Source organism: Quercus robur, chromosome 6 (assembly GCF_932294415.1).
Source record: "Quercus robur chromosome 6, dhQueRobu3.1, whole genome shotgun sequence".
NCBI classification, from domain to species: Eukaryota; Viridiplantae; Streptophyta; class Magnoliopsida; order Fagales; family Fagaceae; genus Quercus; species Quercus robur.
The window spans coordinates 45,602,367-45,627,716 of record NC_065539.1 but is presented as its reverse complement, the minus strand read 5'-3'; the positions used below and the strand labels follow the sequence as shown (position 1 = coordinate 45,627,716).

General features: G+C 35.0%; 3 protein-coding genes across 3 annotated transcripts; 2 read left to right on the top strand and 1 right to left on the bottom strand.

Annotated features, from left to right (window-relative positions):
• Nucleotides 1-6,722, top strand: LOC126689024 (uncharacterized). The gene is made up of 13 exons (XM_050383998.1): nucleotides 1-1,198; nucleotides 1,881-1,962; nucleotides 2,077-2,268; nucleotides 2,338-2,402; nucleotides 2,481-2,640; nucleotides 3,036-3,281; nucleotides 3,383-3,499; nucleotides 3,667-3,858; nucleotides 3,953-4,034; nucleotides 4,157-5,082; nucleotides 5,212-5,713; nucleotides 5,791-5,981; nucleotides 6,066-6,722. The coding sequence occupies exons 1-13, from the start codon at nucleotides 159-161 to the stop codon at nucleotides 6,498-6,500; spliced, it is 4,230 nt and encodes a 1,409-aa protein (XP_050239955.1). The 5' UTR covers nucleotides 1-158; the 3' UTR covers nucleotides 6,501-6,722.
• A 1,462-nt stretch (nucleotides 6,723-8,184) lies between these two features.
• LOC126689023 (uncharacterized) lies at nucleotides 8,185-15,292 on the top strand. The gene is made up of 3 exons (XM_050383997.1): nucleotides 8,185-8,563; nucleotides 8,741-8,846; nucleotides 14,852-15,292. The coding sequence occupies exons 1-3, from the start codon at nucleotides 8,381-8,383 to the stop codon at nucleotides 14,932-14,934; spliced, it is 372 nt and encodes a 123-aa protein (XP_050239954.1). The 5' UTR covers nucleotides 8,185-8,380; the 3' UTR covers nucleotides 14,935-15,292.
• A 3,994-nt stretch (nucleotides 15,293-19,286) lies between these two features.
• LOC126689022 (FCS-Like Zinc finger 15) lies at nucleotides 19,287-20,253 on the bottom strand. Its single transcript, XM_050383996.1, has 2 exons — nucleotides 19,818-20,253; nucleotides 19,287-19,669 (listed from the first exon to the last, which is right to left on the bottom strand). The coding sequence occupies exons 1-2, from the start codon at nucleotides 20,096-20,098 to the stop codon at nucleotides 19,480-19,482; spliced, it is 471 nt and encodes a 156-aa protein (XP_050239953.1). The 5' UTR covers nucleotides 20,099-20,253; the 3' UTR covers nucleotides 19,287-19,479.
• Nucleotides 20,254-25,350: the final 5,097 nt, after the last annotated feature.

Below are 25,350 nucleotides of genomic sequence, written 5' to 3'. Positions count from 1 at the left end.
TAAATAAATACAGTAGCATTTAATTTGCAGATCCCGCGCAAAATACAAAGCCCCCAAAGTCATAAACCAAACTCCTTAACTCCCCGCCCAGCCTCTTCACAAAACACAAAAAAGAAGAACCTGTATCTCACAAACCCATCGCCGCCACCACCACCACCATGGCCACCACCGCCACGGCCACCACTGCCACAACCACAGGTCCGCTAAGCGACACAGATATAATACGCCTAGCTTCCCAGCACCACCATGCCCAAACACAGACACAAACACCCCTTCCTTCCTATTTACTCTCCCTTGACTCTCACCCCAAACTCCTTTCCTTCCTCCACGCTCGCGCCTCTTCTCCCTCTCCTTCTCTCGCCGTCTCCGACTACACTCTTTCCCTCCTCTCCCTCATTTCCCTTTCCCCTCACACTCCTTCCCTCTCTTCCCTCCTCTCCTCTCTCCTCTCCTCCTACACTCACCTCTTCGCTTCTCTTCTCATTCCCCACGACTCCAACTCCCTCAAAACCATACAATTCTTTGTCTCCCTCCTCCACCACATACCCGTTACTTCTCTCGAAGCAGTTGTCGATTCCATTCTCTCCTATTTGCCTCAAATTGATGATTCCGAGGATACCCAGATCCTTGATCTTCTCCCAAGTTGTTTGAACTTGGCTTTTGATTCAGGTGGGGATTATGCACACCAGGTGTTTGATAAAATGCTTGAATGTAATTGGTCGAAGGAGTTGTTGATGAAGATGGTTTCGATTGTGGGGGAGTTTGCATTTCTTGATAAGGTGAGGAGGAGAGAGTTTTTGGACAAAGTGTTTGTTGGGATGAAGCGGGTGGACTTGCAGGACTTGCCTTCGCTTGTGTACCAGTTATTGGTCTTGTCGGCCGCGTCAAAAGGGTTTAGCAAGAGAGAGGTGATTGAAGGGATTGTGATGTTTTTTGGGTCGAAAATGGGGTCAAAGATGAGCTCCATATTTAGGCAAGTTGAAGGGACAGTGTTGCTCCATGTGAATTTCTCAGTGAAGCAGGATCTGTCTTTGGGGCAGGAGGTAATGGGGCTTGTAAGGTCAGATTTTCGAGCTTTTAATCATTTCACGGTAGCCATTTTGTTGTCAGTCGCAAGGGTTCGGAGGTTCAGTGAGAGTTCATTAGGGATTTTGAAGACGGCAGTGCTTACTGCGTATCGTGATTACAAGTTTGCCAAGTAAGGGTCAAAGGTCTCTAATAAGTTTCTATTAATTTAGTTTGCTTTTGAAATTGAGGTCATTAAAGCATACATAATTACCTATCAATGAATTAGTGGTATCGGGTGCCCCATTGAAGCTTACTCCTTCCTAAATGTTATACATGACTTTTGAAAAAAAGTTAAATGTGGTTTGGATAGTTATTTGTAAAAAATCCATTTGTTGTTATCAAGGCAACTGTAAATTTGTTGAATTAAATTTTACAGATATGTTTGTTTTGGTTATAATTGACTTTTCACATTGTTCTTCTAAATGCATGTTCATTCCAAGTGAACATTTCAGTAAAAAAGTAAACCAAATAAGCGTGAAATAAAGTATACCAAACATCGGAAATCAGGTGGAAATTAGTTGGGGCATGTGTATTGGAAATTAGGTGGGATTTAAGGACTAGTTCTTTCGTGGTTGTATGTTTCACTTATGTAAAGGAATGATGGTCGCAACATATTATGATAGACATCTCTGTATGGTGCAGTAGATAATTCACATTCACTTAATACTATCTAAAACAATCTGGGCTGATGTGCAAACGCCACCATCGTTTTTTTTGTAAAACATAATTAAGCAGGAAGTAGTTAAACTTCATAGCATGTAAGATTTTATTTCTTATTATTTCTCAGTAACTTGTTTGTGAATGCTTTACAGAGACTGTAAGTGGCTTTCAGATGATTTGAAGGAAGAATATCTGGAGAATGTCAAATTAGTAGAGAAGGCTGTGTTAAGAGCTGTACTTTCCTTTCCTATTATGTCAATTAATTTGCAAAACTGTGTCTTAACAATGATACAATTTAAATAAAATATGCTTTAACTATAAACTATTTACTCTTCTGCTGAAGTTTAGGTAAATGAGAGCAGCTATGGAAGAGAGCATATTGTGCCCAGCATTGTGCAGTTTGGTTTTGTATTGCTAGAGTCAGTAGAAGAGAGAAGCAGTAAAGAGCTGTGGAATTCTAGCGGTCTATTGGGCATTGAGGACCTTGGTATTCAGATGCTGAAAGTTCTATTTGAGGTCCATGATATGGCAAGGAATGAGGTAGGTACAACTAGAATAATGTTGCTTTGATTTATGATAATAGTAGTTGATTTAGTGAATGTGATGCAGATTATTGAGCAATGCAAATTTCGCATACTCTCTTTGAAGCCTGAACAGAGCATGCCAATTATAAGGTAACTGCAGTTAAATTAATGTTAACTCTTGGTTTGATTAGTGATAAACAGTGGCATGATCGTAATTTTTTTATGCAGGCTTCTCAGTAATCTTATTCAGACTTATCCTTATCCCATGTTGGAACATGTTTCCCGTTTGAAGGAATTGTTGGATTATTTCACTTTCATGCATGGCAATGTTGCTGCTTATCTTGTCACTGCTCTATTGCCTCTCATCAAGTTCAGCCGCGATCTTCAGGTATTTTCTTTGTAGTTTATAACTATTATAAAAAAGGATGTGGTTATTCTTGTGATGGGAAGTACGTAGTCCTTATATGTATTGAAAAGAGCATGAAAACATTGACATGTTTTAGCTCAGTGAAAACAAATGCCTTTACTATGGATTCTCACAAATAGATTTGAAAACCAAGTCATTATAAGATTCCCATGTTCCCTCTTTTCTATATCGGGATCATTTGTGTGTGTGTTAAGCATGCCACCATGTATAAATTTTCTTGAAGTTCAACCACACTATTGTATTGGGCTTTCTATCCAATGAAGTATGATCCTTTGGAAACAGTGCTTGAATAAGAAATTATGTTTAATCCTCTTAATGTATAAAGCATTCTTGTATACTTGTATTTAATGATGCAGGATTACACCATTCTGGTACTGCGTAAGGCGATGTTTAGACGAGAAGATACAGTTCGTATTGCAGCAACTACTAGCATTATTGATCTTATTTTGGCAGAAAAACAATCTAAGAGAGATGGTCCATTTTCTTTTCAAGAGTCTTCTAGCCAAGCCAGTTCCAGCCAGCAAGCTGAGATACCCTGTGGCCCGGGGGAAGGTCTCTTTCAAGAGCTGAGTGGTTTGCTGCAGAGATGTCTTTATCAGCAGGTTGTTTATGCTTTTTCATACTTCCCCTTCTTAAATGGTGATTTATTCTTTTCTTTTTCCCTGGAACCTGTTTCTCATTACTATCAGATGGTTGTGTACAGGCAAAAGTCAAAGAAGTGATGTATCATGGGCTTGTGAGGGTAATCTTAATGGACCCCTCAAGTGCAGGTGCTATCTTTGATTTTTTGTTGCCGCACTTCCTTCGTTATTTCAGGGAGGTAATTATTCATTGGCTCATGTTATCTTTCTTTGATATACTTACTGGTTATCATATTCAACTTTTACGGAAGGAAAGTGCAAATAATGTTACTCATGCATCTTTCATTTCGGTTACTCTGCGTATGTAACTGAGCTCCACACTTAGCATTAAAAACAATGTTAGCAGGATGCCGAAGTTCAACTTGAAATTAGAAATTGTGTTAGAGTAGAGCGCGGCAAGGTCTTAATCGAAGAGCCTCTTGATTGTCTCCTATCTTGTGTCTCTTGGATTCTCATTCTTCAGTCACATGGCCAAACTGATAGAGTTTCTGATTCTTCATGGGCAAATTTGGGCTTTTCTCTTTCACAAGAGAATGAGGTATTGTAATCACTATCAAATGTAACAGAACTGTTCACGTAAGCAATGATTACAACTGAATTTAATGTTCATTATTTTAATGGAACTACTGCAGGTAGGAAGGAATTTGTCTGGTGAGTCATTCTCCAGTGCCTTCTTGAAGATTCGAAAGTTTCTAAGAAACCAAAATCTGGAAGGTCTGTAGGGTTTTTACCTGATACAGTTTTCAGCATGTCTTTTTCTGGACATAGCTTCTTGCAAGGATTTTAAAACAGATCCATGGCTTCTTACTAGTTTCTATCGTTAAATGTCAGATCAGGCATTCTTGGTCAAGCTCAGGATGCAGGCTCTAAACCTCTTGAAGAAGAGAAAAGTACATGTGCTTTAATTTTATCAGGACTAATTGAAGTGTTGTTGAATGCTATTGCTACTGAGTTAGAGAAAGCAACGGATATAAAGAAGGTGGATCTTGAAAAGGAGATTACTGAGTTTGTTGACCTTCATGATTCGTTGGATAAGGATACATGTACATCAAGACAAAATAATGGCATCAGAAGAGGGAATCTACGAACTGCTACTCAAGATATACCCAACAATATAGATTCAGGCCACATAAAATTTACCCAAGGCCGAATTCCATTTTTGGCAACTTCAAGCATCTATCAGCTATTGCAAACAGCACTAAAACTATACAATACTGATTGTTCTAACACTGTTGGAGCTTCCCAAAATCGTAGCCAGTTGTCCATGGGCAATTCATCAAAATGCTGCTCTAAGATTATTTCTTTTGCCTTAAATGCCTTTCTTCGTCATTTAAAGTCTTTTTCTATTACTGGAACTGAAAATTCATTGAAGACTTTGATCTATGGGGACATTAAGATGCTTGGGCCACAATTGCTGAAATTGATTTTTTTGCTCAAGTCTGTGCCAAAGTTTGCGACTGATCAAAAGAAAAAAGAAGCTAAGGGGGAAAAAAATGATGAAGATCGAAGGGAGAATCTCCATCTAGCCTTAATCTGCATCAAGGAACTGATAATGGTTAGTTTATGGAGCTCAAACCTGACTGGTTTGCTTGAAGAGATGGTGTCAGTTTCCCCTCTCGAGTGCCCTGGTTCAGATGATGATTGTGAAGCAGCCACTAGGATTGAAGATCAACAGATAAGAAGCAAAGAATTATTTATTAGGAAAATCTTGATGCCGTTGTTCTCTGAATGTCTTGCACTTTCATATTTTGGTGAAGTTGAGGTAAATGCACTCTTACCTTCCTCTTTTCAATTATGCATTGTTTTAATAAACTTTTACTGGTTTGCTGCCTTGCTAGTATGTCTATTTATAAGGAGCACAAATTCATTTAAAATGTTACATTGTTCTCAGATTATCTGTGATATGATATTGATGATTGGGAACAAATTGCCATATAAGTGGAAGAACATTCATGGTGCTTGGGCTGTTCGTGTTGGCAAATGCAATCACATAACGAATTCCAAAGTAGTGAAAGGCATTGTTACGGTTGCTCTTTCTTTAAGCTTGCCTCCAAATGATTTAATTGTGGCTCAAGACATGGCCTCAGAGCTGTTAAAAGTCACTGGATCAGAGACGATTGACCCAATAGAGATGTCTGAATCATACCCCGTGATAAACCATTCAACAAGTGCTGCAATAAATTCTTGTATTCTGCAATTGATTGAAGCAATTCTTGTTGATATGGATTGGACCACAAAAAAACTGAAGATTTTCTCTTTGGTCACTCAAAGAAGCATTAACCTTAATAAAAGTGGAGAACATGCTCCTGGATTGGCATTTGAGGAAAATCTTTACACAAGGGCTGAGGCTGTGGTGAAAGTATTATCTTTCTTTGTTCTGATGAACCTCAGAGGTAGGTATGCAGTTTGAGCTGAAAAAGCAATCCAATCTTTTTTACTCTAAATTTATGCATTTTGCCATCGTATGCAGAACCTCAAGCAGAGCATTTGCTAAGACTGGCTGCAAAGTTCTATAAACATTTAGCTCAGATGTCAAAGCTGAGGATTGCTCCTAAAGGTTGCAAGCAGCTTCTTCCTAGCCTCAAATTTGAGAAGCTTGTGGAACTAACTTGCAGGCAGCTCACGGTTCCTCTGTATAACTTTGTGATGCTGGTGCAAAAGGTATGGCTCTGGATCCTTTGGAAAGTTTATTTGCTGGTGACATTTGAAGATTTTGGTTCTTAATGGGTTCCATTCTACTTTCAGAAACAACAAGAAAATGCTATTAGTAAAGGGATCATCAAAAAAATTAAGAGGGAGAACAGATGCATACCGGACCTGATCTTTCAGATAGAAGATTATGAAAAGTATCTCATCCAGCTTAGCAAGGTGAGCAAGGTCAATTTATTGAGGCATGCGAAACGTAGCACTTCTCGGGATTTCAAAATTGTAGACCCCAACGAAATGACCAGGGAAGAAGATGCTCCAAACCATAATGATCCCACTGCAGTTGAAAACGAATCATGTGATGATTCTGAAGACAATGAAGGAAATGGATCAGAGAAAATATTATCACCCAACTCTTGTAGTCCTTTGGCTGCAAAGGATTCTGGCTCTGATGGTGAAGATGGTGATGCTCTTCCCAATGCCAAAAGGGTGAAGAGGGGGAGAGTAGTGCAGGACTCTGATGATGAAACATAGAAGTTTTGAACAAATTAAGCAGGTTAATATCTTATGGAGGGAATTGAGAGTAGTTGTATATATTAAATTTGGTGCTCCTTATTGACATGAGTTTAAGCTATGGCACAATTGTGAATGAGAAATGGTAAAAAATGAAAAGTGGGGGAAAAAAAGGAATAGTGATTGTCTGTCATTCCAGAGTCCGTGACTCTGCTTGTTCAGCAATTTGATTTTGAAGAGTTATCTTAGTTTATAACCCGTGTGCAATTTCCAGATGAGCAAGTTTATATGTTTATAGCTGGAGAATTATTTTATGATTAACCATTTGACAACAAATTGGAAGCATCTAGCTCATCTTTTATGGTTAAAAAAATGGTGGAAGTTAGAAGACAGCTCTTAGGCACCAGTGTGAGATGAAGGCAAGGATAAGGTGATGCTTCAACTGAAATATTCGAGACCAATGAGTTGGTAGTAATATATGTACGGTTTAACCTTTTTTTGGTTTCCATAGCCAAAACAATTTCAAATTTATTATAATAAAAAAAAAAAAAACAATTTCTTATTTTAAAATGCACTAGGAAAGTGATGTTTTCAAACCATTATCATATGCTGGACAGCAAGACATGGATGGTAAAAGCGTATCTGATAATTGAAAAATGTTATACAGTTTTCTTTCATTTTGAAAACAGGTGGCGACTTTTATTGGGATCCTTCAATGAAAATAGTTTTTAATTTTCATTTCAATCAATTGGTGTGTGCTTTCACATGAATGTCTTTTAACATTTTAAATTTGTTTGAGAATACTTTTTGTATTACTAATAGGCGGAGCTAGGGGTGCCACTCCTAGCTTTTGACATTTCCCATTAATTTTTTTTAAAATTTTTTATATTTGTAATAAATTTAAAAATTATACAAAAATGTATTTACTGGTCTCAAGAAAATCTCTTGACTCCTCCACTTAATTTACTATAATATAATGTTAAAATACTTTTTTTTGGTTGAGGAGCAACACTTAAATAAGCTAATAATATGCCACATTTTTTTTTAATCTCTCGTCTCTACATTGATATGTTATATCATATCTTAAACAATATCTACAGTTAAGAATATGGACGTAGTTATCTTTCAAAATCAGGTTATTATTAATTGCAAATATAGCGACATCACATAATTATTAAAAAATTTGCTAACTCTCTTGTGACTTGTCACTATTATTGCAATTAAAAAAAAAAAATTTTGAAAAATTATTACATCAGCACACACAGCACTATATTCTTTCCCTTTTTCGTTTCTTAAATTTTTAACCAAAAAAAAAAAAGTTTCTTAAAATTAACTATCTATTTTATGATTGTATCTTAATAATTAAATCTCATCATATTATATATTTAAATTTTGTCTTCTCCTTCTAACTTTTTGATATTTTTTTTTACCAAATAATAAATTGGAATCATTATTATTAAAAAAAAAGTTATATCTACGAGTAATGCTAAATGGTTTTTCTTTTTGAGTAAATACATGTAATTGGTGTAATAGTCAGTAGTGAATCTAAGTATAAATAATGAAACTCTAATCATGACAATCATTATTAAAAAAAATTATAAATTAATGTGTATAGTTATTATTATTATTATTTTTTTTAAAACTATAGTAATAACTTATTATAGTTCAGATTTAAGATTACACAGTAAAAATAAGTCTCTTCGTTTTCTCTATGTCTCACATTTAATACCAAACCCCACACACACCCACACAGAGAGTGAAAGAGCTTAAGCTCGTAGCAAAGTAGCAGCAGTGTTCACTTCTCTCTCGTTTTAGTTTAGTTGATATCACAGAGCGACAGAGAGCTAAAAAAAAAAAAAAAAAAAAACAGAGTCAGTGTTGAAAGAAAGAAAAAAAAAAAAATGAGCGAAGACGCTAAGAGAAGCATCCAAGGAGCGCTGGCGATGAAACCACTGAGCTCCGATGACCGGAAACCCTCGTCTGCGGCGGCTGCAGCCACCCCTCCCACCGGCAAGCGCGTCATCATCAAGAGCGCCGACATGCTCCCCGAAATGCAGAAGGAGGCCATCGACACCGCCATCTCCGTTAGCCTCTCTTTCTCTCTCTCTCTCTCACTTTATACCAAAAAAAAAAAATCATTTTTTTTTAGTTGGGTTTGTGATTTTTACTTAGTTTTTATATCTGGGTTTGTGTTTTTTTTTGGGTGGGAAATTGAAGTTTTGGTATGTGAGAATGTATTTTTGTTTTTGGTTTTGGATTAGGCATTTGAGAAGCACAGTGTGGAGAAAGACGTTGCAGAGCATATAAAGAAAGAGTTTGATAAAAAGCATGGCTCCACTTGGCACTGTATCGTCGGCAGAAACTTTGGTAACAACACTTCCCAATCCATATTGCACAACCTTTCCTTTCTGGGTTTTTTTTTTTTTTTTGGGGTGGGCTTCAGATTTAGATTTAATGGTATTTAATGGTATATGGGTTTTTTTTTTTTGGGTGGGAAATTGGAGTTTCTGTATTGGTTTTAGTTATTTATTTTTGGGCATTTTGTGTTGTGAGAGATGGTATGGGATAGATCTAGTCTTAAAGCTATTGATTGGATAGTAGGAATGTGGTTATTGATTTTATATTTAGTGGTTGAGTTTAAGTTGGACTTTAAATTTTTTGACTTGTTTGTGGGGCTCTGGGTAGATTGGTGTTATTTATTTACTTTCTTTTTGTGGTTTTTAGTAATTAAGGTAAGCAGTTAATGCAGTTGCAGCTCTGTATCTTTGTGTTTCTCTGTGTAATCAATAACTAAGGGTAATGCTGAACTGACTGTTTGGACTTTGTTTGAGAACTTAAAAGAATGCTTAATAGTTGTAGTTCAATGGTTCGTTTAGGATAAACTATAGTTGAAGCCCGAAAGCCATTTAATCTTCAGTTTACCTCATTGTTAGGCATTATACCAATTCATTGGCCGGACTTTGCTGTTGCTGTAGTTTGGACAAAACAAAAGTATGAGGGAAAGTGAGTTTGGATCTTGATGTGGTTCATGAATGTGCGTTGTTCCTTTTTCTCTGTTCTGTGATATGGAAACCTTAAATGTTGACAACACATGATTAAAAATCCAATATAAGTGGACTGATAAGTGGACCGGTGATGTTCCTCTCAAAATTCTTTATCCTCAGTTATTTTTGTGTTCAGCTAATAAGGAGGCCTGTATTTCTGAGGTGTTAAGCCCTCTTGTGGGTGATAATGACAGAGTGTGGAGTTTAAGTTTTCACAGGGACTTCAATGATTGGGAGTTGGCGGCTTCCTACTCCTTTTTTCATTTCATCCAAACCCGAATTCCTAGGGAAGGAGGGTGTGACAGACTTTGTTGGGATCTTAATGGCAGTGGGAAGTTTGATACTTGGTCCTTCTATCATAAGATTCGAAATGCAGCTCTTTCCACTTTCCCTTGGAAGGGAATTTGGAAAATTAAGGTTCCTAAAATGGTGGCTTTTTTTATGTGGACAACAGTCCATGGTCAGATTCTAACTTTGGATAACCTTATGCTTCGTGGTCGCCCTTTGGTGAATCGTTGTTGTTTGTGCTGTTGCAATGCGGAATTTGTGGATCATCTGTTACTTTTTTGTTCGATAGCTCATTCTTTGTGGATGTATATACTTGGGTTGTTTGGGATGGAATGGGTCATCCTAGGTTCAGTTGTGGACTTATTATTTTGCTGGTATCATTGGCTTGGGAAGCATAGCTATGATATTTGGGATTTGGTTCCAGCATGTTTAATGTGGACTATTTGGACTGAACGGAATCGATGGTCTTTTGAGGATGAGGGGAAAACTGTGGTTCAGTTATTAGAGTATTGCCAACGGACCCTCTTCGATTGGTCTCGTTGTTGGGGCTATTCGGATTGTTCTACCCTTTTGGATTTTCTTTCATCTATTAGTATAGATTAGGGGCTGCTTTTGTCTTTTTGTTTCTTTTTTCCTTTGTTCACTACCGTGAACTTTTTGTGCTTTTCTTGCTATTCTTTTATTAATAATATTCTCTTATTGCTTATCAAAAAAAAAAAAAAAAAAATCCAATATACAAATGATATTTGGAAGGTCCTTGACGTCGAGTGGCTTCACTTAATAGTTTTTGCTCGGACATAACAATCATCTCATTTCATGAAGGGAGAAGTAAATAAGAGATTTGTAACAATTTGGGAGTGATATTAGAGATAAGGAATGCAGCCATGGTGTTAAGGCATTTGGAAGGGCTTTCAAGTGATCTCTAGTTAGAGATTTCAAGTTCAAGCCTCTTAGGTTGAAATAGAAATTAATTTAGTTTTCTTTATTTCTTATGTGTCCCAAAATGCATGTCCTTTGTTGTGGATTCATTGTGACTTGACCGAATTGTTTCAATTTTAGGTCATGTGATCAATTAAAATTTTTAGTGCACTGAGTGTGAATGATTCAAGTTATCTGGCATTATGAACAGATAGGGTGATGTTCAGGTAGATTGAGAAAGAGAGGGGATGGGGATTTTTAATTGGCTCCATCAACCATCTTTCTTAAATTAGAATTGTATGCCCATTGAATTTGTAGAAGTTAGAGGAATGGAAGACCATGAGAGAAAGGCATCTTTTTTACATTATACTCTAGATTAAGCAAAACTCATGCCATATTAATTTATTGGAAAAACTAAAACATGCTAGATACTAGTATAGGTTGATCGTTATTTTAACTTATGTCAATAGGCTATGATTCTTTATAAACCTATTAAATTGGCAAACATGGCTGTTCTTAATTCATTTGGTGCAATCTAAGCATGTTAGTGGATAGACAAATTTCTTTATGAGATCTATTTAATCTCATATCTGTATGGTTTCAGCTTATAGATTGGTTGGGTTGGATTGTTCACAAGGCAAGCCCAGCCCAGCCTTGATAGGTTCCGTAGTCTCTATGAGGTAACGGCTAGATGTTATGTTTTCCCTCCAGCTGGCTTAGGCTATGATATCTACACTTCATAAAGACATTTATATTTCTGGCCTTATTGATACTAGCCATTGATCAAATACAACTGATAGCATGCTAGAAAATGCAAGTAATGGAAGGTTTGAATTTGCAGTCCAAGCCCATACATTGGTTGGGTTGCAATGCACTATCACACAACAGGCAGCCCATACATTTGTAGTCCAAGCCCATACATTTGCAGTCCAAGCCCATACATTTGTAGTATGTCTGCCTATGTGTCTTTGTATATCATTTTTTTAGTTATACCTACGGCACGGATTCTGTAGTTCTGAATATGCATTGCAATTTGCTTAGGCATGATGAAAAGTGATATACCAGGTGCTGGTAGTGAGTAGTTGTGTAGGTCATAATGAATAAAAAATACTATGATAGGAGAGTTTGCATGGAGCTCAGGCCCAGACAAGAAATAAAAAAACTATACATCAATCTAAACAATAATTTTCTGCGGTACATGGAAGGTGTTAGAATTGGTAGCTTAAGCTTTCCTAACAGCTTAAGTTTTTGGGAGAATGAGTAATTTAACATGGTATCAGAGCAGGAGATCTTGAGTTTGACCTTGGCTTTACTTTTTTTTTTTTTTTTTGATAAATAAGAAAGATGTATATTCAAGAAACTACCCCATGAAAACATAAGGTAGGGAAAAGAGTACAGAGAGAGAAACAAAAAGAAGAAGAGAAAGACAGGAAAACAAACGGAAAACAACAAAGAGCTAATTACAAAGGAGAGAACTAAGGAACAAAGGGAGAGAGTCACTAGAGGTGAGTCCCCAAGCCCTAGACCAATCAAATAGAGAACCACAAAAATAAGCAAGCAATTGGTCATCGGATTTGTCCCTGTCCTCAAAAGTCCGCCAATTTCGCTCCCTCCAAATACACCACATTAGGCACAACGGAGCTAAATTCCAAATGCTAGAAGAGTGCTTTCCAAACCAATTCCACCAACCGAAAAGCATATCTGCAACCGATCTAGGCATGACCCAAGAAATCCCAAAGGATCTAAGCACCAAGCTCCACAACAGATAAGCTTTTCCACAATGGAGAAGCAAATGATTCACCGTCTCCCCATTACAACGACACATAACGCACCAGTCAACAAAATCAAAGCCTCTACATCGCAGAATGTCCCCTGTAAGAATCTTCTCCCAAGAAGCAGTCCAAACAAAGAACGAGACGTGCGTAGGAGCCTTAACCTTCCAAATACCTTTCCAAGGAAAGATAATAGGCAAGGGGCTTCGAAGCCTATCGTAGAACGAGCGGATGTTAAAATCACCTTTCTTCGACAATTTCCATATCATACGGTCACCTTGCTCAGATTGAGGTAAACTAGAAGCCAAGGTGTGAAGGAAATCAACCACATCTCCCGTCTCCCAATCATTAGGATCCCTAAGTAAAGGAACCTTCCAGCTTCTTCGAGCCTCGGTCCCCAACCGTTCGAGAGACGAAGCCACAGAAACCTCTCTATTAGTGGCAATCCCATACACTACCGGGAAGGATAGGTGGAGTGGTAAGTCCCCACACCACTGATCTGTCCAAAACTTCACTCTATTCCCCGCCCCTACCTCAAACCGGATATATTTGCTAAAAGCCTCCCAACCTTTTCGGATACTTCTCCATAGACCACATCCATGAACACCCCTGCCTAGCTTGGAAGACCAACCCCCCCACTCTACCCCAAACTTCAAAGCTACGACCCTCCTCCAAAGACGAGACTCCTCAACCCCAAACCGCCATAACCATTTTCCTAATAAGGCTCTATTAAAAGTAGTTAACTTCCTTATCCCCAAACCTCCATTAGCCTTAGGAGCACACACCTTACTCTACCTCCCATTTAACATGTTAAAAATCCCATGTGTTGGGCCCCACTTATTAAGGGGGTGTTTAGGACCATATGTGAGGGAGAGTGTTAGAATTATAGTTAAGTGATTAAATTCACCATTTTCTAATAGCTTAAGCTTTTTGGAGAAGTGGTAATTTAACAGAAGGGTTCAAGGCTTTCTGTCCGCTGGAAGATAAAAAGGTCACCATCTCCAGCTTGTATATGAGTGAAATTCAAAATACAAATTGGGTTTGGGACTGATAGACTTACCACGGTGCAGTGCCCATCCAGAATACAGTTGGTACCCGGCACATGTGCCCTTTATTGTGACTTTTGGGAAGTCCAAATAACCTGTAGTTTATGAGTAAGAATTAAAATTCAGTAGTTCCAGTTTTGTATAAGCATAAATTTGGGTATCCATTGAAAAATCCAATTGATGGGATACATCTCAAATATTGATTTATCATTTTTTTTAACCATCCCAAGCCCTTATATCTAAAATACACATAAAATTCTAAGCCATAACATATAGAAACCACAAGCAATATGTTGATTTTACTTAGGAGCTTTTAAAGACTATGGTGGCATCATGACTAATCTTGGGAACATAATTTATCTGGGTCAGGGTTGGCTACTTTATGCCATTTAACCAATATTTTGTTTTGAATCATATAATCTTTGATAAGGTTCGCCAGGATGTCCTCTTAAATGGGATCATGTCTGGTTATGAATGTTCATCTGTGGTCCAGATTGTTTGGGTTTACTTGGGCAGAGTTTCATATTTACTTGCTTATTGCCAATTTGGTGTCTAGTTTGAGCAAGCAAGAAGATTGGTCCAACTGGGGAACCAATAAGATAATATTCTATTGCTCAGTTTGGAATAGACTAACCACCACTGGCTGGGGTGACCCCAATCCCTTTCACATTTAAAAAGAAATATTCTCTTTTTTTTTTTTTTTTTTTTTTTTTTTTTTTTTAAAATTATTTTTTATTGGAACAATACTTCTTTGGTTTCAGCTAGGCTGTCAGCTTGTCATGTCTCCTTCAGGAGTTTGAGGCATCTTGCTTGTTCAAAATTGCCTTGCAATTTTCCAGCGGTGCTTGATGGACAATTCTGTTACAAGGGCTGACATAGTTGCTTCATATTTGTTTGCGTACTAAATTTTTGCCTACAGTTACTAGGATAGCTGCAACATAATTTTCAATGTTCTGCTGTTGATGTGTGGGATGCCATATGTTATAAGAAAATGCTTTGATTTATTGTCCTGTGCGATGATGGCATTCCAGCTCCAGACAGTTATGGACTTCCAAAAGCACTCACTTCTATATCTGCTTGCCCTTATAAACTCCTATATAAATACACCTGCATCTATTTATTCTTAATGTTTCATGACAATGTTGTTTTTCATAGCACATCAAGATGGTTAAACAAGTAACTATAAAATGTAACTTTACTGTGTTACCTTGGTGATATTCCGTTGGATATATGTCAAAGCTGTAACTACAGATTCTTATTCTAAAATTAACTCATGTTGACAAATTTATTTGTTTTCTGTGCAGGTTCTTATGTGACTCATGAAACAAACCACTTTGTTTATTTCTATTTGGATCAGAAAGCTGTTTTGCTATTCAAATCTGGTTAACTATCATTGTGATGTTGACAAAGGTGGTGATGATGACAATGAAGAGTCTGTGATTAAGACGTTATAATTAGAATCTGTATGTATTAACTGAAATCACTAGTATGCAAACCTTTTCAGGACATTCTTGTGCTTAACTTGTATATCTAATATCACCTGAATTGGCTTTGAACTTTCAATATCAGCTGTGGTGTATCAAGCTTTTTGCCTTTTAATTCCCGTGCTTTATTAGACTGGATTGGGGAATTTGGTGTACCCGGGAAGCTAAATGGCTCCCAAATGCCTTATGTAGAACTTTAAGTGAGTACGTTGGGTCTGAAAGCATATTTATGTCATCTGTTCTAGTCCAATTTAGAGTTAATTCAAATTTGGTTATAAATGGCTTGACTTGTATCTATTTATTGTAGCAAATTATCGAGTAATGATATGAACTTCAACCTTTTTCACAATTTGTTTAGGTGAAAAATTATAATCAGGGTAGCATACTTTCATGAGCTTATCACTAACATCACTTTTATTATACACTAATCACAGCAAGCCACATTTATGATAAAAGTTATGAAATTTTGTGTTACTAGACTTTACTGAAAACAGTGAGGCCTGCCTAGAAGGGTATATGGATGGAAGCTTTTGAGGCCACATTGCAGACTATAAGATTTCTAGTTAGCTTGTTTGGCTTTGGTATTCCCAGATTTACCTGATATTTAGGCTTGTAGTTATACTTCTACCTATAGCACTGGATTGTGTCCAATGTTATAAGATGGCTTGTGGCTATGGCTATTCAATCTTTTGGTCATAAGAATGCTTTTGGGTCCTGTGGTTTTGTTGCTAGAGCTATTGGAAAGAATCTTCTGTCTTGAAATCTTTAAACGCACCCACAGGACCCAAAAAAGAAGAAGAAGAGGTTTGGTCCAATTTGAAATTCTAGTGGGCTGTTGAGTTAGAATTACTACATATAATTGGGTTTGGATTTGGAATTTGAGATCTTCTATAGAAATCATGTGGTGAGGCGTCTAGTCTAGTCCCACCCACCCCTTGGTGAAAGGTGTCCGCAAAGGTTATGATAATTGCTATTTATAGAAATGAGAGAGAAAATGCACATCTCTAAAGGGATTTCTGGAAATTGTACACAAATATATGTATTTAAGTATACATAACTAGTTGTAAGTCTGATTATAAGCTTTGGTGTTTCACTTTTGGCTATGAAAATCTTTGGACCAACCTTAGGTTTCATACATCTGGAAGCTATATGTGATGCCCAACCTGTGCTATATCGTGGGGTTTTCTGAGTGACATCAAAATAGATTCTATACTCCAGAGTTTTGAGTGTTTGACAATGCTGCCAAAGAAGGGCTTAATGTCAATATTTGGTGGGTATAAGCGGAATGCTTTTCCTATGCCATTTTTTCCTTTTCCATTTCCTTTTTTTAAGGTTTTGAATTTGTGTAGCTTGAGAAGCTATTCTTTGGTGAAAAGTGTCAAAATGCATTTTGAGTGTAGACAGTATGAATGCATTCTCCACCTCTCAAATTGATTGAAAATGCATTTCATCTTGCAAGACAAACAAGTGCCTCTCTGTCTTTTTCCAGGAATGTTATATGGACTGTAGTAGAGCATAAGGACAAATAAGTGGCAAACCCTATTTATTCCAATTTGTACATCCAATCTCTCTTTCCATTGTAGTGCTCTTTCTTGGGTTCCAAGTTCCAACTTTCATACTCAGCCCAAAAAAAAAAAAAAAGTTCCAACTTTCATAACTGCATGGGCACATAGGAAAGTATAAGATTCTATGGTCCTAATTCCTAATCCCCATTATCATATTCTTTTCTTTGGACCAATATTTCATGCCCACCCTTCCTACCAGCCAGCCAGGTGGGTGATTTTCACTTTTCACTTTTCACCCAGATAACTCTGTGCTTGTTAAATCCTCCTATTACCTCTTCTTATTTATTGGCCTGACATGTATGATATTTCTTCATTTTTGTATTTTATTTTTTGTTTGTTTATAGTCTCTAATTTGTGTATTTGCAAGTTCTACTTGATGCATGGCATAAATCAAGCATGATAAGGCTTAGCTCTAGTGCAATTGAGCACTGGAGTTAACATGATGTGGACACATGGCAAAAATTAGACATATGTCTATATTGTGTAGGCTTCAGTCCACTGAAGCACTAGAACTAAAACATGTCAAATTAAGTAAATGACTGTCCTTTGAAACTTTAACTGTTGTGTATTTTGAAGTCTGAACTATTAAATTGGAAAAGTCAGATATCATATAACTTAATGGTATTATCCAATTCTCTTTATAAAAAGAATTGACGTTCTAATATCTCCAATCCCATTGGTTTGTTTGTTTTTTAACTACTGTCCATGCATGTGGATGCTTTATAAATATAAACCAAATTTTCAAAAATTATTAGGGACTTAATTTTGCAAAATTTTATCAGCAAGACCTACTACAATTAAGTAAAATAGTATACTAGTATATTACGGGTTTGTTTGGAATTCATTTATTTTACTAAAACTGAAATTTTTTTACTGAAAGTACTGTAGATAAATATAAAAGTTAGCTGAAATAGTATAGTGAGACTCATGAATAGTACCAAAAAGTGTAATAAGATCCATGAATAGTAACAAAAATAAATTAACAAAATTAATCATGCTAAACTAACACTACTTCTAGTAAAGGAAATGTTCCAGCCAAAGCATCATGTTTTGATTCCAAATTACAAGAATGGAACTTGCGTGACCCATGGAATGGGAGCATAGTACAAAGATAGCCTCTGCTACTGTAGGGATGATGGTAGCCTGGGCTAATGAACAGCATTTTTTTTTTGGGTCCTGAAGATGCTATGAATCCATTCACTTTCTTTTTTGGCTGTAAAATAGCTCTGTTGATTGATACTGACTTGGCATTTTCCCAACATACATAATGCATAGTAGTGATTTCAAAAGGAGTTCAACTTTATCAATTATCATTAGAGTGCTTATTCTTCACCAACTGTCTCGTTTCAATGCCTTATTCTCATTGAATTCCTGGGGGATTTTATAAATAACACCCTTAAAACTTTAATACGAATTTCAATTTGGTCCTGCAACTTTGGGTTTGAACAATTAATCTCCTGTACATTAGATTTATGGAAAATCAAACCTTTCTGGTTTTTACTAGAGTTTTCTATTAAAAACTAAGGAATTTAATCAGAGGATTTATGCATAATCTTTTTATTTATTTATTTTTGGTGTCAAATTATCAATGATTTTAAGTCATGTACACATATACATATTTAAATCCACTAAATTTTTAACAAAAAACAATGAGGGGAGGTTCAATTCATCACAAACATGATGTACAAGGTGTTAATTGTTAAAATAAAAAACTCTCAAAACTAAATTGACTCTCTAGTCAAAATCCAAAGTTAATAAATGTGAAACCTCTTATTTCTCTACTTTATTTGTCACACCTTTCCTTGCTCAACATTGTTATAGTCACTAGTTTTCATTGAAAATATTTTCATATCCCAATAAATCATATCTATTCAAGAATGGGGACTGATAAACAAGACATTGATGATCAAAATCATTTCCTATCATTATTGCAGGAGACAAACATGCCCCATACAGATGCAGGGCCATTTAACAAAAAAACAAATTTAGTTTTATTCTCAGCCAAAAAAAAAAAAAAAAAAGCTTTATTAATTTTGTAACCCGTCCAGCTCATGTGATGTATGCTTTTAAGAATGTGATGCATGTGAGATTATGAGTACTCATATAGTTAGTTGTCACTTGTCAATGCATTTCATTCCACTTAATAAAAAAAAACAAGACATTAAGCAAAAGAACAAAAAAGGGAAGGGGGTTTGGGAAAAAACATTTCAAATCAAATGATTCACAGCAATAATTTTTCTTATTGGGACCATGGCATTTTGTTTTGTTCCCTAGTAGCACTAATTCTTATTCAGCCCAAAAAAAAAAAAAAAGTTGTACTAATTCTCCATTTCACTATATACACACACAATTTCACTAAAATTCGCATCCAAGAAACCACTTAGGTTTGCATTGTCATCTTGCTATAAAGAACAAACACCAAAACAGTGCTTTTCCCAAGAACAAGATAACTCCCACGACAAACCTTGGCTTAAAAAAAAAAAAAAAAAAAAAAAAAAACTCACTCAACTTTATAAATTCAAAACCATAATTAATGTACTAAAATCTAATCACGTAGAAAACTAATCAAATACCACAAATGCCCTTAAACTTTCACAAAATCCCACCCCTCCACACCAAATTTTTTTCTTTTTATGGGCAAAAAACCAAAGCACCATCAAACCAAGTTAAAAAGGGCAAACTCAAAGTCGTAGTGGGGACTAATACGTTAAAAATGAGACTTCTTTGGCTTCATACTAGGAAGCAGGACAAAAAGACTTTGAGGATATCATCGTCATTACAAAATTTATCCAAGGGTAAAACTGGAATACAAATCCAAAAACCCCCCCAAATTTTCATTCACAATTTTTTTTTTTTTGGGTCTGATTTTCATTTTTTTCACGCTCAGTTCACAAACCCACCCGCTCGGTTTCTTGTTCCTTTGCGATGATTACGAGCACTAGAGGAAGAAGACGAAGAAGAAGAAGTGGGTTTCATTGCAGCCAATGAACAGTGATCTTTATGAAGACTTTCTTCCTCGTCCATAAAAATCTGCCTGCACCTGCACTCCACGCTACAAAAAGCCCTGTCCCCTCTGCACAATATACACATACACATACATACACACGATACATATCACCTTAAAGATCAAAACTTTATCATAAAATAAAACAAACCCATGATTCCAAAAACCTTAAAAAACATCAAAAGCAAAGATCTGGGTTTTGTAGTAGCTAGCTTACTTGTACATGTAGATGTCTTTCCCAGGCAAGAGCTTTTGGTTGCAGAGAAAGCATTGGTCAAGAAAAGTAGGTGTTGGGAAATAACTACTAGAGTGATGAGCTTGCAAAGGAGAGAGCTTGTTGTTGTTGTTGAGCAACATGGTGGTCTTGTTAATTACTTGTGGATGATTCTTCTTGCTAACCCCACCATCACCACCACCAACTCCACCACTATTACTACCGCTACTACTACTACTACCACCACTCTTTTGTGCTTCCAATACTACACTAAGTCCCACCATTATTATGATATAATATTAATTATATCATTCTCTATTTCTATGTGTGTGTGTATTTTCTCTATGTGGAGGAGCTTTGGTGTGGTAGTAATGGAAAGGGTTTGGTTGATAAAATTTTGAGTAAATAGAAGCGCTATGGGAGAGAGAGGTACGGAACATAAGGGAGGTGTGGGACCCCTACAGCTATGGGAGCAGTAATAAGGACGATTAGCGTAGCGAACGATTTGACTGCTTTTGGTGGTTAAGTGCCACGTATAAGGCTTTAGTTTCCATTTCATTTTCATTTATTTTTGATTCTTGGGGTTGTTTTGTCTGCTTGTGTTTACGTGCTAATTTCTAATTAGAATTTGCCTAATTTGGTTTTTTTCTTTTTCCATTATTATTAGGGAGAGAGAGAGATGTACATGTTGGCCCAGTCACAACGGTCGTGACTCGTGTGTGTGCTTTTTTCTGTGCATGGTTTGCGTGATTGTTTTTTTTCTTTTTGAGACAGAAAGAGAAGCAAATTTGTATGTTTCTTTGGCAATAAATAATTAATATCTGTTTTTCTTTGGTGCTCTTCACTCTACAGCCCTTGGTTTCTTAAACAAGTCTGTTGGCTAAGGATAAAATAAACCCACCAGAACAACCGCTTCTGGCTTTGCAGGAAACTCAAATTTTTAGAATTCTTTTTTATTAATTGATGCAGCTGAAAGCCATCCCATGAAAATCCCACTCCCTGATTCAGCTTCCTTTTTATATTCTTAATTCCCTCTCTCTCTTAAAATAAAATTGTAAGTTTGAATAAATTTATGAAAATCTTGCAATTTACTCAACAAATATAAGTGGTGCAAAAAATAGTACATAAGTAATGTCAGATTTAGAAACACAAAAAAAAAAAAAAAAAAAAAAAATTTCACAATTTCTTGAGGTAATAAGTTTGATTAGTTTAATGTCACTTTTATGCTAATCCCTTGTTAATATAACTTTTATTATGCATAAATCATAACACTTCAATAATAGTTAAAAAATAAAGTACTACATGTTATTAAGTTTATTAATGTTACTTTGGCTCTGACAGATAGAGCTGGATAAATTAGTAAATAGCATATGGCTCAAGTTAATTGGGTAATCACTTCCAGACTATTTTGCTGCACAACTTAGGCAGTTGATTTTTCTAATTGTGTAAACCCAACTCCGGTCCACTGATTGGCTGCACGGCATCCTTTTCACAAGTTTGAGGATCCAAATAAAATAAAGGGACATGCTAACGAATGTTCTGGGTATTAGTTAACAATTTATTTTAGGAAAGTTTTGATATAACTTTTACGAGAAATGAAAAAGAGTTGTCAAAATATTAATTGTTTTTTTTTTTCAATAATTTTTTTTAAATGAATTATTAATTAGTGCTCTAAGGATATTCGTTAGTATTTTTCTAAAATAAAAAATTTAAAACACCGTCCATTGAGTGAGTGATTAATTAAGTTACTTAGTTGTAACACCTTGATTTGCATGTTGTGGTAGTAATTAATTTACGGTAGTTTGAGCTTTTTCTTGGAGTATTGCATGGGCCGGTTTTGTCTTGTGTGAATACATGTGATCTGAACGGGACAAAGAAGCAGTCTGGATTTGTCTTTGGCGCACCATCACAAACTTCAACTAAGATTTATATATAGTAATGTTTTCAATTGGTCTTTTTTTTTTTCTTGGTCTTTTTGTGCCTTAGTACATTCTGTTGGTTCATGATTCTTGTAACTACCATAAAACAATGGCATTTTGTGGACTCGGGTTTATATAGAGAGGACTGAAAATTGAGAGGCACATGTGAATGACACAACCCCATTCTACCGTCGGCACTAAGCAGCACTTCATTTATGAAATAATGTAAACTTGAATAAATTCATGTAATTTGTCACCTTACATGCTGAAAATTGAGAGGCACATGTGAATGACACAACCCCATTCTACCGTCGGCACTAAGCAGCACTTCATTTATGAAATAATGTAAACTTGAATAAATTCATGTAATTTGTCACCTTACATGACCAGCTATCCTATATATAGGAGGTGTAGAAAGAGAAATTATTTGTGGTATCAAATAATTTATCACCTTTATCCGACAATAATCTAGCATAGATCTTGTTGCAATAATTCGATAGGTGTAAAGTGTTATATTTGCATGCATACACGTTTGTATGGTTTAAATCATCTTACCTCATCCAACAATAATCTAGTGTAGATCTTGTTGCAGTAATTTAATAGGTGTAAAGTGTCATATTTGCATGCGTACACGTTTGTATGGTTTAAATCATCTTACCTCATCCAACAATAATCTAGCGTAGATCTTGTTGCAGTAATTCAAGGGTTTGATTTACTTCAGTACTTTTTAACTGAAATCTTCTTTTGGTTTAATGAGAGATTGCCACGTCATTCACTATCTAAATAAAATGTGGAAATTAAAATTTTCTACCACTTGCCATTGTATATTTAAAACAAAAGGACATGTCCAGTTAAAAAAGTATTGGAGGTAAGCCAAACCTGTAATTCAATAGGTGTAAGGTGTCATATTTGCATACATGTTTATAAGATTTAAATCTTCTTTTCTCCATTGTTGTAATTATTAATTTTTTAATATATACAAAATTGGCTACAACCTTACTCAATGAAATAAAAATTGTTATATATTTTGAAAATCTAATCATTAAATTGCATATTCTTTACACTCTTAATACACACGTCAAATTTTATGTTAATCGGATATTATTTATTATATGATCTATAAGTTTATATTTTATGCTTAATTTTAAACTACAAAAACTTGTTATTTAAACAATTTATTGATGATATAACTATTGATCTTTAATTTTCTAAAAATTTTGTAAGCATGAGAGATATTAGAAGAAGATATAATCTAATGGTAGATTTGTCAAAATTTACCTTCAATAAAAAAAATATTGAGTAAGATGATAGTCTACTATAACCAATTTTGTCTATATATAAATATATATATATATATATATATTTATATATATATATAAAGAGCTTGTAAATTAGAGAACAAAAATTCTTGATACTTGGTCTACATCAGATGCATAAAAGAGATAAGAATGTTTGACTCAGTGAAATAAATTGATTAGTCTCACGAAAACTTGCTCAAAAAGTTTGTTTAGGAAATTGGTAGGACAAGTTAGAAAGAGACTTCTGAAAACAAAAATAACATGAGTAATTTTTTACGGGAATTCTTTGTAAGCATGAGATGGCATGATATGTGTAGTCTATCCATATCTAAACAATGAACATAGATGAACATATATATATATATATATATATATATATATTCTCATCAATGAACATAGATGTTCTTATCTTTTGAACTACTAGATGATGCAGATTTTTAATAATGCTCAGGGGAAAAGAGTCCCCACCAAAACACAGATAATAAGCTTTGAGATGATAAAATTTTTTGTAATCTATTTTTTAACTACTTAGATGATACATTGTTATTCATACTAATAAAATTGGTATAAATAATGTTGTTCAAATCACAATTTATCACATCATAATTGTAAAAAAAAGACTGAGTAATAAAATTAGTGAAATTATATAAATAAAATAATATTGAAATACACTTTTGATCCGTAAAGTTTTAGATTGCTTTCATTTTGACCTTCTATGTTGATTCATTTTCATATTGGCTCTTTATGTTTCAAAATTTTTCATTTTTCATGAAAGACTAAATAGAAAACTTAATTAAACATAAATGATTAAAATGAAAATTTTTAAATATAAATGACCAAAATAAAAAGAATCCAAAATTTTATGGCCTGAAAATGTTGTTTAGTCTAAAAATAATGTCGTTCAAATTGCAAATTTATCATATCACTAATTATCAAAAGTCTTGTAAGTTGAACTCAACTAATATATACGGTGGTTTTTCCAAAAAAAGAGGTAGTGTTCAAATCTCCTACCTCTGTTAGAACTATTGTATTATTAAAAACAATCATAATATCAAGCATTGTGAAAAAAGATTTAGAAATTTTTAGTGTCCCTAACCTTACTCAACAAAAAAAGGTTAGGTAAAAAGGAGGTGAAGCACACAGTTGAAGTAGAAAAACCTCTCTTTTATTTGTATAACATTCCAAAGGTTCTTTGACAAAACAAATCATTAAGACCGATCGAGTTTGATAACTAGCTACCTTTCACTGTTATCCTTACCAATAATCTTTATGTTCCAATCCAATCTCAAGTCTTATTAACCATAGGCGAAGTAACACATGCATGCCTTAATTTTAATTAATTGGAGGGTCAAAGCCTTTTATTTTACAATACATTGCTGGCCTAACTTATAGCATACAATTATATAGGGACCTTTGACCAGAGAAAGCAGAACACACAAGTAATTAAAGTAGATCACATATATACGACATACAAGTATATTCTTTTCATATATGCACTTTCTTTGTTTACCTTATCTTCATCTATCCAACCTAGATAGTTCATTAATTTGATATCAATTAAAAAAATACCAGCCAACATCTGAGATATTGGTAATTTCAAGGGATAGAATTTGAATCTGTAACATTCACTTCATAACTCTTACAATATATGGTAGGAAAAAAGAGTTAGAAAAAGTTCAAGGTGTGTTTTTTTTAATCTAATTTTTGGATTTTTCAGATTTTAGATGTTTAATTTCTTACTTTAAACGGTTTTAGGATTTTTCAAATAGAATATTTTTGTTCCCAAAAAAAATTCTGGAGCCTACAAATAAACCTACAATATGTGTGTGTATATATATATAAACTATTCAATAATTTTATTTTTTGTATTGCGTATTGAAGAAACCTTTTTATAAAATGAAGATCCCATTCGGCTATTGAAAATGGTCTGAAACTGAATTATCTAAAATCCAATTTGTATCTCTATCTGAAAATGATTTTTACGGTTGGATTTCTTTTACTAGTCTTGATGATTTCAAAGCAGACCCACTAAATTTCCGTACGAGACTTTCCCTCCTTATCTACCCCAACTATGAATCCTAACTCTCGAGTCTTGAAGCAAGAAAATCATTTCAAAGGCAAACAAAGCATAGGTTCAATTTCAATATAGAAGGAAACTAGGGCTTGTTTTGTTGCTCACGCTTTCATTTTTCATGCCAGTCAATATCTGATTTATAAGTTCTCTTAATTTTTCTGACCTTCCCCATCATTAACCTTAGAAATAATTCACTATCTACTCACTCACAATAATGCTACGTATACAAATTTCACAATTTTTTT